This window comes from Bison bison, unplaced genomic scaffold (assembly GCF_000754665.1).
Source record: "Bison bison bison isolate TAMUID 2011002044 unplaced genomic scaffold, Bison_UMD1.0 scf7180017864213, whole genome shotgun sequence".
NCBI lineage: Eukaryota > Metazoa > Chordata > Mammalia > Artiodactyla > Bovidae > Bison > Bison bison.
Window position 1 is genome coordinate 3,767,603 of NW_011494785.1, and position 14,797 is coordinate 3,782,399.

At 47.2% G+C, this 14,797-nt stretch overlaps 1 protein-coding gene across 1 annotated transcript in view; it reads left to right on the forward strand.

Annotated features, from left to right (window-relative positions):
• The window catches only part of LOC104992349 (IQ motif and SEC7 domain-containing protein 3-like), a 33,014-nt gene extending 18,590 nt beyond the window's left edge, over positions 1 to 14,424 (forward strand). Inside the window, exons 3-4 of the mRNA XM_010845210.1 lie at positions 13,563 to 13,646; positions 14,334 to 14,424. Of these exons, the coding sequence (XP_010843512.1) occupies positions 13,563 to 13,646; positions 14,334 to 14,424 (175 nt within the window). The remainder of the gene's footprint in view (positions 1 to 13,562; positions 13,647 to 14,333) is intronic.
• Positions 14,425 to 14,797: the final 373 nt, after the last annotated feature.

Sequence of the window (14,797 nt, forward strand, 5' to 3'; positions counted from 1 at the left end):
ACTCTCTTGCTTTTTCCGTGATCCAGCGGATGTTGGCAATTTGATCTCTGGTTCCTCTGCCTTTTCTAAAACCAGCTTGAACATCTGGAAGTTCACGGTTCACGTATTGCTGAAGCCTGGCTTGGAGAATTTTGAGCATTACTTTACTAGCGTGTGAGATGAGTGCAATTGTGTGGTAGTTTGAGCATTCTTTGGCATTGCCTTTCTTTGGGATTGGAATGAAAACTGACCTTTTCCAGTCCTGTGGCCACTGCTGAGTTTTCCAAATTTGTTGGCATATTGAGTGCAGCACTTTCACAGCATCATCTTTCAGGATTTGAAAGAGCTCAACTGGAATTCCATCACCTCTATTTTGGCCAAGTCTACTTTATTTATTTATTTTTTTTTATTGATAGAATTTTCTGTGATGTTATAAGTGTGCTACATCTACCCTGTCCAATTCTACAGTTAATAGGTACATGTGACTTGTGAGCACTTTAAATTGTGACTAGTGTGACTGAGGAGTGAATTTTAAATATTATTTAATTTTAATTAATCTGATGCAAAGAGCCAACTCACTGGGAAAGACCCTGATGCTGGGAAAGATTCAAGGCAAGAGGAGAAGAGGATGGCAGAGGATGAATGGTTGGATGGCATCACCAACTCAAAAGATATGAGTTTAAGCAAGCTCCAGAAGATAGTGAAGGACAGGGAAGGGTGGCATGCTGCAGTCCATGGGGTCACAAAGAGTTGGACACAACTGAGCAACTGAACAACAACGATATAAATTTAAATAACTGCATGTGGCTACTGCCTATATGGAGCCACATGGTTCCAAGGCCACTTTTTATATTTAAGTAGGATGACAGAAGAAAAAGAAAAGCAAAAAGGCAAAATGGTGTTTGAGGAGGCCTTACAAATAGCTGAGAAAAGAAAAGAATCTAAAGGCAAAGCAGCAAAGATATACCCATTGAATGCAGAGTTCCAAAGAAAAGCAAGGAGAGATAAGAAAGCCTTCCTCAGTGACCAGTGCAAAGAATAGAGGAAAACAATAAAATGGGAATGACTAGATATCTCTCCAAGAAAGTTAGGGATACCAAAGGAACATTTCATGCAAAGATGGCCAAGTCTACTTTAAAGGAAGTTTTCAGGATTCCCATGCAGCTCCCTGCCCAAGAACTATTAGAGGGACTTCCTTGGTGGTCTAGTGGTTAAGAATCTGCCTTGTAATTCAGAGGATGCAGGTTCGATCCCACAAAAGACAACGAAGATCCTGCATGCTGCAACTAAGACCCAATGCAGCCAAATTAAAAAAAAAAAAAAAGCCGTTAGAATAGATCAGCTGAATCAGCTAGCTGGGGGGCTGGGAAAAAATTAAAATATATTGAACTAATGAACTGGGCTGTGCAGGAGAGGGAATGCGAAGAGAGGGGAACTGAGCATATTATTGTTGTTTAGGGATGGAAGTTTTATTTGGGCTCCTCAAGAGCAGAGTTCTAGCTGCCCATCCATTTAACAAGTAGTTACTGAACATCTACTGCATGTCTGGCTCTGCTGTAGGTATAGGGGACTCACAGTGAACAGGTCAGACAAAGACTCAGCCACCAGGGAACTCACATTTGAGAGGAGAAGACAGATGTTCAACAAGAAAAGTAACTCATGTATATACAAACTCATTCTGACTGTGAGGAAAAATCAGGGAGAGATGGGAGGAGGGCAGTTCATAGGCAAAACCTCATGTAGGAGGTGACATTGACCAGAGTTTAAATAAAGTGAGGAATGGAACCACAGGAAGACCTGAGGGGAAAAGATTCTGTGCAAAGGCCCTGGGGCTGGAAGAAACACATGTGTTCAGGGAATAGAAGGGCAAGGTGGAGAGAGACAGAGACAGGTGTGCGGCTGCAGGGCCCCTCCAAAGGGGTGTGTAGGGTGGACGCTGGGGGAATTTGAGCAGGGAGCAAAGTCTCCACTCAGACAGGAAATACTCAGGGGGCTAAAGGGGCACAAGAAGGAGAGCAGCTTGCAGTGAGAGCCCTGCAATGCAACCCACAACCATCTGATCTCCATTCATCTCATTCATTCAACCTTTCAACATCCACATACTAATTTCTACTATGCACTCAGCATTTTTGTATGTCTTTAAATCTCATTTTATCTATACAGTCCTAATGGGAAGGTATGATTATCCCCATTTCACAGATGTGGTGACTGTGGCCCAGAGAGGTTAAGTTGACCCACCAAGGTCACACAGCAACAGTGATGTCTTCAGGATTCACACGCAAGCTCTAGCCTCGTGCTCCCTGATGTAGCTATCCCTACTCCAGAGGAGTATAGGGGACTTTCCTGCGGTGGGGAAGTGCTTCTTGAGTCAAGGTCTGATCAGGAACTTTGTCCAGGGTTCATGGTCAAAAAGGCCGGTGGTCCCACGTGCCCCCCATGTGACACACTCTCATGCTGCTGAACTTGGCCTTTGGCCCACTCATCTATGTTGTGCCCTGAGGACTGGGCTTTAGGATGGGCAGAGTGTCACATGCAGTCACGGATGGATGATTTGCAAGGTCCCCATGGGACATTGTGGGCTTCCCAGGCAGTTCAGACAATAAAGAATCCACCTGTAATGCAGGAGACCTGGGTTCGATCCCTGGGTCGGGAAGATCTCCTGGAGAAGGAATGGCAACCCACTCCAGTATTCTTGCCTGGAGAATCCCATTGACAGAGGAGCCTGGTGAGCTACAGTGGGTTGCAGAAGAGTCAGACACAACTGAAGTGACTTAGCATGCACTGGATATCATAGCCTTTCATGGCCACGTGGTCAGCAGGGTTCATGTAAGGGATGAAACATCCTTGGTCTCAGTCCTGTGTGTGCCCATCTGCACACGCAGGGTTGCACGTGAAAATATGTGTGTGCATATGTGTGTCTACACAGCCAAGAGTGAGTGCATGTGCATCCATGACACGTGTGCAGGATTGTGTGTGCGTAGGTTTGGGGTATCCATAGCCTCGCCAGCGAGGAGGCAAGGACTGAATGAAGCTCCTCCCAAATCTGCAGCTCGTAGTGTCTCCAGGAACCGAGCTGCCTCCTGCAGTTGGAGAAGGGGTCCTGATGGAATTCCTCCCTAGGGCATCTGTGGCTCCCTGGCTGCTCCATGGGGCGCTCGCCTAGGATGAGAGGAACTCGGCACAGTGCTGGTTCCCCACCCCGCTGTTACCAGCTGTGCAACCTCAGGAAACCCAGGTCACCTCTCTGTTCCTTACCTGCCAAGGGGAACAACTGGATCTAACCCAAAGATGAAAAGGTGTGTGACAAGATGCTGTATAAGCTGCAAGGGGCTGGAATGAAGGGAAGAGACAGCAACCTGGGTGCCCAGCAAGGTGCTGGTACCGAATGTGACAGGAACACACTGGCAACAAAAGCAGAAACAAGCAAGTGTGACGGCATCAGACTGAAACGCTTTCTCACAGCACGGAAACCATCAACAGAACAAAAAGGCAGCATACCGAACGGGAGGAAATATTTCCAAATCATGCTGTGATAAGCGGTGAATATTCAAAATGTATAAAGAACTCATACAACTAAGTAGCAAAAAACAAACCCGTTAAAAAATGGGCAGAGGGGACTTCCCAGGTGGCTCAGTGATAAAGACTCCGCCTGCCAAAGCAGGAGGCATGGGGTTGAATTCCCGATCCGGGAAGATCCCACCAAGGGATCTAGGTGGGAGGAAAAGCCAAGGAAAAGCTAGGCCCATGCACCACAACCACTGAGCCTGTGCTCTAGGACTTGGGAAATACAACTGCTAAAGCCCTCGCTCCCAGAGCCTATGCTCTGCAAGAAGAGAAGACATCACAGTAAGAAGCCCACATACCGCAACCATGGAGTACCCTCGTTTGAGACAACTAGAGAAAGCCTGTGTGAAGCAATGGAGACCCAGTGCAGCCCAAAATAAATTAAAAAGATAAAATAAAAACCACCATGAGACACCATATCACCCCTGTTATTACGCGGGTTGTAATCAAAAGGACAAGAAATAACAAATGCCGGAGAGGGTGTGGAGAAAAGGGAGCCCTCGTGCGCTGTTGTGGGAATGTAAATTCATGCAGTCGCTATGGAAGACAGTATGGTTCTTCAAAAAAATTAAAAATACAGCTACCATATGATCCAGTAATTCCACTTCCAGGTATTGATCCAAAGGAAATGAAAACAGGATCTGGAAGAGATAGCTACACTCCCATTTATTGCAGCATTATTTATAATAACCTAGATATGGAAACAATCTACATGTCCATCAATGGGTGAATGGGTCAGGAAGATGGATCCACATATGTACATATATATGTATATACACACACACATATAATGGAATATTACCATCCAGCCATGAGAGAAGGAAATCTTGCCTTTGTGACACCATGGATAGACCTTGAGGATGTGATCCTAAAGTATTTGTCTAAAGAAAGACAAATACTGCATGATATTACTTACATGTGGAATCTTAAAAAGAAAAAAAAAAAGTCAAATTCATAGAAACAGAATGGAGAAAACTGGTTGCCAGGGGCTGAGTGTGTGGTGGAGGAAATAGGGAGAAGCTAGAAATGGGATGTACAAACTTCACCTGTGAGATGAATAAAGTCTGAGGAGTGAGTATAAAACAGAATTGATAGCACTGTGTTGCATAATTGAAAAGGAAACAAAAGAATGCACTAGACCTAGGCAGACCCCCAGGCCAGCAAACACTGAACAGTAATGGGTGGCCAGCAAGGGATGGGGGTGTGGAGACACAAGACGTGGTGTTTGCTGTTCGTTTGGGAAATAGAGCAGCTCATTCAAGAATGAAGCCTGACCCCAAAGGCTCACTTTCAGGATGGTCACAAGCGCTGGCCAGGCCAGTTGGTGTTGTTAGACGTCAGCTTCTTCTTTTTCCATGGACTTCTCCCCCCACGGGGATGGGTTCCTCCCATCACAGTGGAAACAACCCAGCAGACCACTTCCCAGGAAGCCAGGGTCAGGGTGTTTCAAGAAGGAGGGTTTGGCCGATGAATCTGTGGAAGAGTCAAGTCAATGAAGCTCGCTGGGGGCTCCCTGGGGAAAGCTCTGTTAGGGCTCCAGGGAGGAGCTACATTCCAGTGAGTTCCAGATCAAGGTGAGAGGAAGCGCCTGTAGCAGACGGCTCTTTCTGGGGGGTTGTAGAGGAGAGGGGAGGGTGTAGCCTGTGAAATGGGACAGCGTTGAAGACCATCGAGGAGGAGAAAGCCTTACGAGGGGGCTTGGAGAGAAGGGATCACCCTCCCTGAGATGCAAGAGTGGCAGAAGCAGGGTCTTTAATAACAGCTGACAGTTATTAAGCAGCTGAATATGAAAGTGTTAGTTGCTCATTTGTGTCCAATTCTTTGTGACCCCATGGACTGTAACCCACCAGGCTCTTCTGTCCATAGGATTCTCCAGGCAAGCATACTGGAGTGGGTTGCCATTCCCTTCTCTAAGGGATCTTCTTAACCCAGGGATCGAACTCAGGTTTCCGGAACTGCAGGCAAAGTCTTTACCATCTGAGCCACCAGGCAAGCATCTATTGTGCGCCAATTTCTATTGTAAGTGCGTGTGTTTTAACTCATCTCACCCTCAGAACAATGCTGTAGAGAAGTTCTGTCATTAACCCCATTTGTAGATGAGGAGACCAAGATAAGGCGGGTACCGGAGAGTTAGGCAGAATTAAACAAGGAGGCTTCCTCCAGGCAGTGAGACCAGGAGTGTTGGGGTGAGCCACCAAAGCTCCTCTCCAACACCATGGAGACTGGAGAGATGGAACAGGCTTAATCACCTCATGAAGAGAGCGTCCAGTTAGAAGAAGAGTTTCCCAGTTGTTTTTTAAAACAAGGAAACTTTTCCCCCTACCCTCCACATCAAATCTGATGGCATCCTAACATGTAATTAGACCAGATCAGAGCTCCGGTTGGAGTGTAAGTTCCATGCCCAGCCTTCTCCACTTGCCTTCTGACTTCAGGGTGGCCCTAGGGGCAGCCGATAGGGCCCTGAGGCTCCTCAGAACCCAGGAGAGAAACACAGGGTTTCTGCAGGACCGGACTTCTTCACATGAACATCTAAGAGCCAGCAGCCTGTTTTCAGGGGAATCCTCTCTGAGAGGGAGACCAGGGTAGCTCTTCCCCCAGGCTCTGTAACCCCTATTTCTTGGCAGCGGGGGGACACGGATGAGATCGAGGTTCCTCACCCACCAGGATCTAATGCCTGATGATCTGAATGGAGCTGATGTAATAAGAACAGAAAAGGGCACAATGAATGTAATGCCCTTGAATCATCCCGAAACCATCCCCCCACCCCAGTCCATGGAAAAATTGTCTTCCACGAATCTGGTCCCTAGTGCCACAAAGGTTGGGAACCGCTGGACTAGATGACCTTTAAAGCTCCTCCAAAGGAGACTGGGCAGAGAGTGAGAGGGAAACAGAGGCTGAGAGAGGGAGGCCCACCTGATCTTGCAGCCCTGCCCTGACTTGGGGTGGAACATGGAGCTTCGGGCCTCTTAGACCAGGGTGACATTTCTGTATCTTTCTGTCCCTGGCTGCGGGGACATCTGTCATCACTTGCCTTATTATTAAGACCTTTCCAAAGGTTTCTGAGGAGGAGGTACAGTTGGCAGACTGCATTGAGGAGCAAAGGAAGTCCACCCTTTCCTTCTTGCCCTTGGCCTGCGGGAGGGGCGGGGGCTGGGAGGAGGAAATAGGGAAGGCACCTGGCAGTCTCTGCTGGCCATGAGCTGGGGCTGCTGAGTCCCTCAGTTTCCCAGACCAATAGCAGTAATAGACTTCCAAGGTGGCGCGAGTGGTAAAGAACCTGCCTGACAAGCAGGAGATGTAAGAGACACAGTTCAATCCTTAGGTCAGGAAGATCCCTTGGAGGAGGGCACAGCAAACCATTCCAGTGTTCTTGCCTGGAGAATCCCATGGACAGAGGAGCCTGGTGAGCTACAGTCCATGGGGTCACAAAGGGTTGACAGGATTGAGCGTCTTAGCACCGCACAGTCATGTCTGTGTGTCTGTGCTGGGTTTATTAGGTTTTTTCCAGTGCAGTTTTGCATTTAAGTCTTACTGAATCCCCACAAGTCAGTAAGATGCACAGGGCAGGGATAAGAGCCTGGTTTACAGTGATCTGACAGGTTTACAAGGTGAGCCTGGTTTACAGGCCAGCATGTGGAAAGGGGCCTGGGTCTCCATCACCAGCTTCTGTGCTGTTGCTGCTGCACTTCTTGGAACATCCCTCCCACCCCCGCTGCAGGCCCCCGGCCAGTATTTTCCCAGCTCAACCACCCCCACCCCCAACTTTCTCATTGTCCTGCCTTCTGGCCCCCTGGCCTCCTTTGGCTCAGTTGCAAGCCATCTGGTCTCTGAAAATCCAATCTAACAGTTGAAGAGAATGAAAAAGTTGGTGTTTTTTCCTGCTGCGTGAGGGCAGGGGGGTGGTTAATAATTAGGTGATCCGGGGGCAATGGGAGGAGGGAACTTAGAAATTATTCTCAAGATCCTTGATGAAGTATCAAGAAGTGAGAAGGGGAAGAAAATATTTTGGTCTTAAAAAAATCAGCCATATTAAGATACAGTTACATAAAATAAAATCCTCCCATATTTAAACGTGTAGGTTGTGATTTTTGACAAATGTCTACTGCTATGTAGCTACTTCTCAAGTGACAGAACATCTCCACCACCCCATGACCTCTTGTTCCCTTCAGCTTGAATCTCTCCGCTTCCGTGTCACTGAAACTGGTCTGCTTCCTGTCACTACGGATTTGCCTTTTCTAGAACCTCACTCGCATGGGATCATGCAGTGTGTGGACTTTTGTGTCTGCTGTCCTTCACTTACTGTAAGGCTCTTTTGAAATTCATCCACTTGTTGCCTATATGAGAAAGCTTATTCCTTTTTACTGCTGAATAGTATTCCTTTGTATAGATATGCTACAATCTGCTTATCCATTTACCAGTTCATGGACACTTAGGGTTGCAGGGTTTTCTTTTCTTTAACACAAATCTCTCTCCCTTTTTTTCTAAAAATACTGCCTCTACATACATGTAGAACACATGGTCCATATGTGTGCAGGGTACATCATTTACTCAACTTACTAAGGCTTGGTGTGCACATGTGTTTACGCTCCTTGAATTAACTCTGGGCCAACTCCATCCCACTCCCACTCCTCTGACCAGGGCACAGAGGCTCACAAAGCAGAAATCATTTTTTTATTTTATTCGGTTGCACGGCATGTGGGATGTTAGTTCCCCGACCAGGGATCAAACCTCTGCCCTCTGCATCGGGTTCTCTAAGAGTTAACCAACAGAGTGCCAGGGAAGTCCCTGGAAACCCTCCTGTTAGTCACACAACTCGAGAAATGAATATTTGAACCCAAACACTTACATGGATATTTAACCTTTTTACGTATTTTATTTGATTGTGGTACAAACACACAATGCAAGATCCACTCGCTTAACAGATTCCTGGGTATACCTTGCAGCTACTGGCGCAATGCTGTGCGGCAGGCCTCTAGGAAAAATTCATCTTGCACGACTAAAACTTTATGTCTGTTGATGAGCAATTTCCCTTCTGTCCCCTCCCCTCCCCCATCCCTGGCAACCACTATTCTAGTCTCTAATTCTGTGAGCTTGACTATTTTAGGATCCTCATTCATGTAAGTGGGATCATGCAGTATTTGTCTTTCTGTGACTGGCTTATTTTGCTTAGCATGTCTTTAAGGTTCATCCATGTTGTCAGATACAGCAGAGTTTCCTTCTTTTTTTTTGTTCCCATTTTTATGTATTTGTTTTCTTTCAGCCATAGCACGCCATCTGTGGGCTCTTAGTTTCCCAACCAGAGACTGAACCTGAATCCTGGGCAGTGAGAGTGTGGAGTCCTAACCAACGGATCACCAGGGCATTCCCAGAATTTCCTTCTTTTTAAAGGCTGAATGGATTCCACTCGTATAGAAAGCATTGTCTTTATTTGTTCATCCATCTTTTAGGTTGTTTGTGAATCTTGGCTTTCGTGAATAGTACTACACTGAATGATGTGCTGTGCTCAGTCCTGTCTGACTCTTTGCAACCCCATGGACTGTAGCCCGCCAGACCTCTCTATCCATGGAACTCTCCAAGCAAGAATCCTGGAGTGGGTTGCCGTTTCCTCCTCCAGGGCTGCACTGAATATTGGAGTGCTAATATCTCTTTGAGATTCTGGTTTCAATTCTTTTGGATAAATACCCAGAAGGGAGATTTCTGGATCATGCAGTAGTTCTATTTTTAATTTTTTGAGAAACCTCCATACTGTTTTTCATAGCACCATTTTTTTCATTCCTACCAACTGCGTACAAGGGTTTTAATTTCTCCACATTTTCCCCAATGTTTGTAGTCTTTGTCGTTATTTTTTTTTTAAGAATAAATATCCTACCACATGTGAGGTAATAGCCGCTTGTGATTTTGATTTGCATTGTCCTGATAGTTACCTCGAGCATCTGTTGATATACCTGTGGGCCATTTGTATGTCTTCTCTGGAAAAATGCTTGTTCAAGTTTTTAGCCCACTTTTAATTGAGTTACTAGGTTTTGTTGCTATTGAGTTGTAGGAGTTCTTTCTGTATTTTGGAAATTAACTGCTTATCAGACATATGGTTTGCAACTATTTTCTCCTGTTCTGTAGGTTGCCTTTTCCCTCTTGATTTTTTTTTTTTTTTTTGCAGTGCGGGAGTTTTTTGGTTTAATGTAGTTCCACTTGCCTATTTTTACTTTTGTTGACTGTGGTTTTGGTGTCATATCCATGAAGTCATTGCCAAGACCAATGTCATAAAGCTTTCCCCCTAGGTCTTATGCTTAAGTCTCTCATCCATTTTGAGCTGATTTTGTGCACAGTATAAGATATGGGTCCAAATTCATTATTCTGCATGAGGGTGTTAAACTTTCCCAATACCATTTGTTGAAGAGATGATCTCTTCCCATTGTGCCTTCTTGGCAACCTTGTCCAAGACCAACTGACAGTGTATGTGTAGAGTTGACAGCTTCTTACTTCTGGGAACAGTTGCAGCTGTGAACAGTTTCATGTCAATATGTATTTTTATTTATCTGGGGTAAATACCTAAGCATGCAATTAGTGTTAGTCATTCAGTTGTGTCCAACCCCTTTGCGACTCTTCACTCTGTAACCCGCCAGGCTCCTCTGTCCATGGAGTTTTCCAGACAAGAATACTGGAGTGGGTACCCATTCCCTTCTCTAGGGGATATTCCTGACCCAGGGATCAAACCGGGGTCTCCTGCAATTGCAGGAAGGTTCTTTACTCCACCAGGGAAGCCCTAGGTATGCAGTTACAGGAGCAAATAGTGTGTGTTTTAACTTTATAAGAAACGGCCAGGGTCCTTTCCCAAGAGTTGTGCCGTTTTACATTTCCACCAGAAGTGTGAGAGTTCTGGGTGCGCCACACTCTTCTCAGCGCTTGTTGTTGTCAGACTTTTGAACTTAGTCCTTCTCGTGGGCGTGCAGTGGTGTCTCATTTTGATTTTCATTTGCATCTCCCTAATGACTAGTGAGGAGAAGGCAGTGGCACCCCACTCCAGTACTCTTGCCTGGCAAATCCCATGGACAGAGGGGCCTGGTGGGCTGCAGTCCATGGGGTTGCGAAGAGTCGGACACGACTGAGCGACTTCACTTTCACTTTTCACTTTCATGCATTGGAGAAGGAAATGGCAACCCACTCCAGTGTTCTTGCCTGGAGAATCCCAGGGACGGGGGAGCCTGGTGGGCTGCTGTCTCTGGGGTTGCACAGAGTCGGACACGACTGAAGCGACTTAGCAGCAGCAGCAGCAATGACTAGTGATGTCAGTATATTTTCTTTGGTGAAGTATGCATTCAAATCTTTAGTACACTTTTCTATAAAGTTGTTTGTCTTATTTCTTAAAATTAATTAATTAATTTATTTCTGGCCATGCTGGGTCTTAATTTCTTTTCTCCAGTTGTGATGAGTGGGGCTACTTTCCAGTTGGAGTGAGTAGGTTTCTCATGTTGCGGTTTCTGGGCTCTAGAGCACAGGCTCAGTTGTTGCAGTGCACCGGCTTAGTTGCCCCGAGGCATACGGAATCTTCTCGGACTAGGAACCAACCCCTTGTCTCCTGTATTGATAGGCAGATTCTTTACGACAGAGCCACCAGGGAAGCCCCTCATTACTGAGTCATAAGAATTCACTTTTCTTAACAGTGTCTTTCAAAACAGAAAATTTCTTTTTATTTCAATGAAGTCTAATTTATCAACTTATTTCCTCCATGGTTTGTGCTTTTTGTATCCTACAAGGAGATCTCTGTGTCCTCTAAGTCACAGATTTTTTTCTATGTTTTCTTTGAAAAGTTTTATAATTTTATTTATACATTCATTCAGTTCAGTTCAGTCGCTCAGTCATGTCCCACTCTTTGTGACCCCAAGGACTGCAGCACGACAGGCCTCCCTGTCCCTCACCACCAACACCCGGAGTTTATTCAAACTCATGTCCATCAAGTCGGTGATGCCATCCAACCATCTCATCCTCTGTCATCCCCTTCTCCTCCCACCTTCAATCTTTCCCAGCATCAGGGTCTTTTCCAATGAGTCAGTTTCTTCGCATCAGGTGGTCAAAGTATTGGAGTTTCAGCATCAGTCCTTCCAATGATCTCCTGTAGGATAGACTGGTTGCATCTCCTTGCAGTCTAAGGGACTCTCAAGAGTCTTCTCCAACACCCCAGTTCAAAAGCATCAATTCTTAGGTGCTCAGCTTTATTTATGGTCCAACTCTCACATCCATACATGACTACTGGAAAAATAAAATCATTAGGTCTGTTTATAAAATTATTACATCTGTTACTTTAAGTCTATGATCCAGTTAGTATTAATTCATATATCTATGGTGTAAGATATGGATCGAAGTCCATTTTCCATATTCAACTGTTTCAGCACCATCTGTTAAAAAAGTTATTATCCCTTACTGAATTATCTTGGTACTTTTACTACAAATCAATGTACCAAGAATCAGTTGATGTTTGAGTCTATTTCTAGCCTCTGCTTTTGGTACAATCTGTATGTCTGTCCTTATGCCAACACCAAGTTCTCTTAATTTGAGCAGCTTTAAGTCTTGAAAACACACAGTGAAAGTCCTGTAACTCGTCTATGTACGTATTTCTTTATGGCTTCACTGGGTCTCCGTTGCTCTGCGGGCTTTTCTCTCGTTGCAGTGAGCAGGCTACTCTCCAGTTGCGGTTCGCGGGCTTCTCATTGCGGCGACTTCTCTTGGTGTGGAGCATAGGGCATGGTCTCTAGGGCGCTCGGGCTTCTGTAGTTGTGGCACATGGGCTCAGTAATGATGGTTTGCAGGCTCTAGAACACAGTCTCAGTAGTTGTGGTTCACGGGCTTAGTTGGTCCACGGCATGTGGAATCTTCCCGGACCAGGGATTGAACCCGTGTTCCCTGCACTGGCAGGCGGATTCTTAATCACTGGACCACCAGGGAAGTCCCTATAACTTGTTCTTGTTTCTCAAAGTTGTTGGTATTTCTTTCTCGGTTCTCCTGCTGGGTGTCCCCTTGTCTGTCCATCCTCTGCCGCTTCCCCCACTACAGGACCATATGTCTCATCAGTCCCCTCAGTGACTCAGCTGTGTTTATGGCCGAGCCGTGGAGTCCTGAGTCTAAATACAGACGTGGGAGGTCGTGGTTGGGCAGCCTCCCCTGGTTTGGGGCCTGGCCGGGCGACGGCCTCATGAGCTCTTGGCGTTTGGTGCTTCCTCTCCCTCTGGCCAGCTGGCGTCTCTGGTCTCTGACTTTCCCCTGGCAGTATTGCCACTCTCTTCTCCACTTCCTAGCTCTTTTGAAATAAGAGATGGGGTCCGCTTCCGGATGAATCCCAGCTTCTCCTCTTCTTTCAGGCCACGCTGCCTCCTTTTTTAATTTTTCTGAATTCCCTCTGTGCTGAAACACACACAAAAAACTGAGCCTCAGTAAATCAAGACGTCGTCTGTGTGCTCAGTCACTCAGTCGTGTCTGCCTCTTTGCGACCCCATGGACTGTAGCCTACCAGGCTCCTGTGTCCATGGGATTCTTCAGGCAAGGATACTGGAGTGGGTTTCCATTTCCTCATCCAGGGGATCTTCCTGACCCAGGGATCGAACCCGGGCCTCCCACATTGCAGGTAGATTCTTTACCATGTGAGCTTCTATAAGAGCTTTGCATCTTTGCATATGATTAGCCAAAAATGTTCCCTGCGTGCAATTCTGTGCATCTTGGATGAATAGACCTAGTTCTGCCTTGCTGGCCGGACCTTAGTGGGCGGCAGGGCTATGGAGGACTAACTGTGATCGTGACAAAAGTCAGGGCTGAATAGATGGTACATCCACGTGGAGGAGCCTGCTGCGGGTACCAGGGTGCAGAGGTAGAAGAGGTGGGAGGGCTGCGAGCAGGAGGTGGTGTCTGCAATGACGCACGTCCTCCCCGGGCAGCGTTTGGGACCTCGGAGTTCCCCGGGGGGCAGCATGCTGGGCAGAGGCGCCTTGTGGTCAGAGGGCACTGACCTTCTCCCTCTGCTCTGCCCTCAGGAATGAGACTGTGCTGCACCAGTTCTGCTGTCCAGCCGCTGACGCCGAGCAGAAGCCCGCCTGCTCCGACCTGGGCCCCCACAGGTGGGAAGAGCCGCTGCGCGTCCTCCCCTCCCCACCTCACCGTCCTCCACCCTGGGCAGAGCACACACCGGGGGCCCACTCCGCTTCTTCCTCCCTAGTCTCGCGTTTTATTTGTTTTTACCTCCTTCCTCACGTTTCCATCTCTCCTTCCTTCTTCCAGACCCCAGATGAGCCATTGCTGACTTTTAGATCATTATAACCCTACTGTTCAAATCCCAGATCTATACTCGTCCCCACTAAACAGCCTATAAAAAGTTCACCTGTTTAAACATCAGGGGAAATTAACTTGATTCTATCTACATGTCTTAGTGGTGGGTTGTCTGGCACCCAAAGGTGCCCAACTAATAAGAGGACCCATACTGCCTTTCTTACTCAAGACTTGCATTTTTCTTGATAATTTTTCTCCTTCCACGAAGGAGCCAAGATAACTTTGATTTTTAGGCTTGTCCACCTCTGCTGGGTTGGCCGACCACCTGGGAAGGGAGGGAGGCACTGAGAAGTCAGGGTCCTGTCCAGGCTCTCCTCCTCACCTGTCCTGGGTCATTCACCCAGCCTCTCTCTTCCCCCTGTCCTCCCTCCAGCCCTCCAGCTCTCCTCCTCCCCCCATCAGTACTCTCTCCCTCCATCTCCACCTGGAGCCGCCCCCTCTGTGCTGCTCACACTTTGTCCTCTTCTCTTTCCCCCAAGATTTCTGCCTCAGTTCTGCACCTTTCTCTTTCCTTTGCTCGTCCTTTACTTCCCTGGGGGTCAGGACACTCGGACTCGGGCACGGAGTTGACCCCATCTGCTGTCTCCTCTTGTTGCAAGTTCCTTAACTCCCCTGGGCCCCAGTTTCCCCATCTGTATGAAGAAGGGCTGTTCTACGTAGAGAACAACATGATGTACCATCTCTCTGAGCCTTTGGGCTGCTCACAGCCTAGATGGGCTTTAGGTCTGTGTGGGAGGGCAGCAGAAGGTTCTGGGCTGTGAGCACCCAGGCCTAGACCTGCACTAAGGGCCACTTCCGGGTTTAAGCCTCAGTGACCCCATGATCCTTCCCCCTTTATTCCTAGGAAAATAATGGGTAGTCATCAGAGGTGGTAGCTGGTGAGCTTGGCGATGGAAAACCTTCCCTGCTTGTTTTCCCTTGGAAGGAGTTGGGGGCGGGGGGG